Source organism: Trypanosoma equiperdum (assembly GCF_001457755.1).
Source record: "Trypanosoma equiperdum strain OVI genome assembly, contig: ctg_401, whole genome shotgun sequence".
Taxonomy (NCBI): Eukaryota; Euglenozoa; class Kinetoplastea; order Trypanosomatida; family Trypanosomatidae; genus Trypanosoma; species Trypanosoma equiperdum.
Window position 1 is genome coordinate 1,035 of NW_027124312.1, and position 836 is coordinate 1,870.

The 836-nt window shown below is 48.8% G+C and overlaps 1 protein-coding gene across 1 annotated transcript in view; it reads right to left on the reverse strand.

The window, feature by feature from the left end:
- The window catches only part of TEOVI_000170100 (Trypanosome variant surface glycoprotein (A-type), putative), a gene marked incomplete at both ends in the record, with an annotated part of 660 nt that extends 47 nt beyond the window's left edge, over positions 1-613 (reverse strand). Inside the window, one exon of the mRNA XM_067224902.1 lies at positions 1-613. Within this exon, the coding sequence (XP_067081003.1) occupies positions 1-613 (613 nt within the window).
- Positions 614-836: the final 223 nt, after the last annotated feature.

The window sequence follows — 836 nt, forward strand, 5'->3', positions numbered from 1 at the left end:
CGTCCGTTTTTCCTGTCGTTGTTTGCAGCCCCGCTATGCCTTCTGCATCGTAGAAGTCAAGGTTGGTGGTTGCATCTGCTGCCGCCGTGGTTGTGGCCACATCTGGCGCATCTGGGTTGAGCCCGGCTATTGTGCCCACAGCGGTTCCTTTCCCAGAGCCGGCGGATGTTCCAGTAGCGATGCATCCTTCGTTGGTAGTTGCGTAGGCCCCTGTTGCCACTGAGAAAAACTCCGTTATGCCACCGCGGACAAATTCGGCTGTTGATGCAGCGTGAACTGCTTTTGAGGATTCCGTTCTGATGCGTGTTGTCAGCGTGTTTATTTGGCCGGCCAGCGGAAATTTTATTGGATACCACTGCGCTGCTGTCACATTGTCTGCGGCAGCCGCTAGATAGACATCAGATTTCGCCTGTTGCAATTGCAGTTGCTGCAGTTTGTTCGCTAGCTGCTCGAGCAAATGGGAGCTGGTTGGTGGCACCTTCGCCAGTTTTTTGGATAATGTTGCCAGCGGCTGCCACGCGGTTTTGATGAGTGCTCCGCTTGTAGTGCCTTGCGCTTGGAGTGTGCATACCGTTAGCAACAGAGTTAAAGCGAGGTCTTCCGCTTTAAGCATAGTGGGAATCTTGGTTTGTGTTTGCGTTTCCTATGTACTAAGTAAACTTTGTTACTTTTTAATATTACTGGATCTGTAAGACGTGCAGTTTTGTGTTCAGTTGTTTTCCTCCGCTGTTTTGAGGACATGAAATTTCTTATCTGGTCTGAGTTATTGATGCCTTGTTACTGGAACATTAACTGCTTGGTAGTGTTATTATGTGCTTAAGTTTCAAAATTGTGTT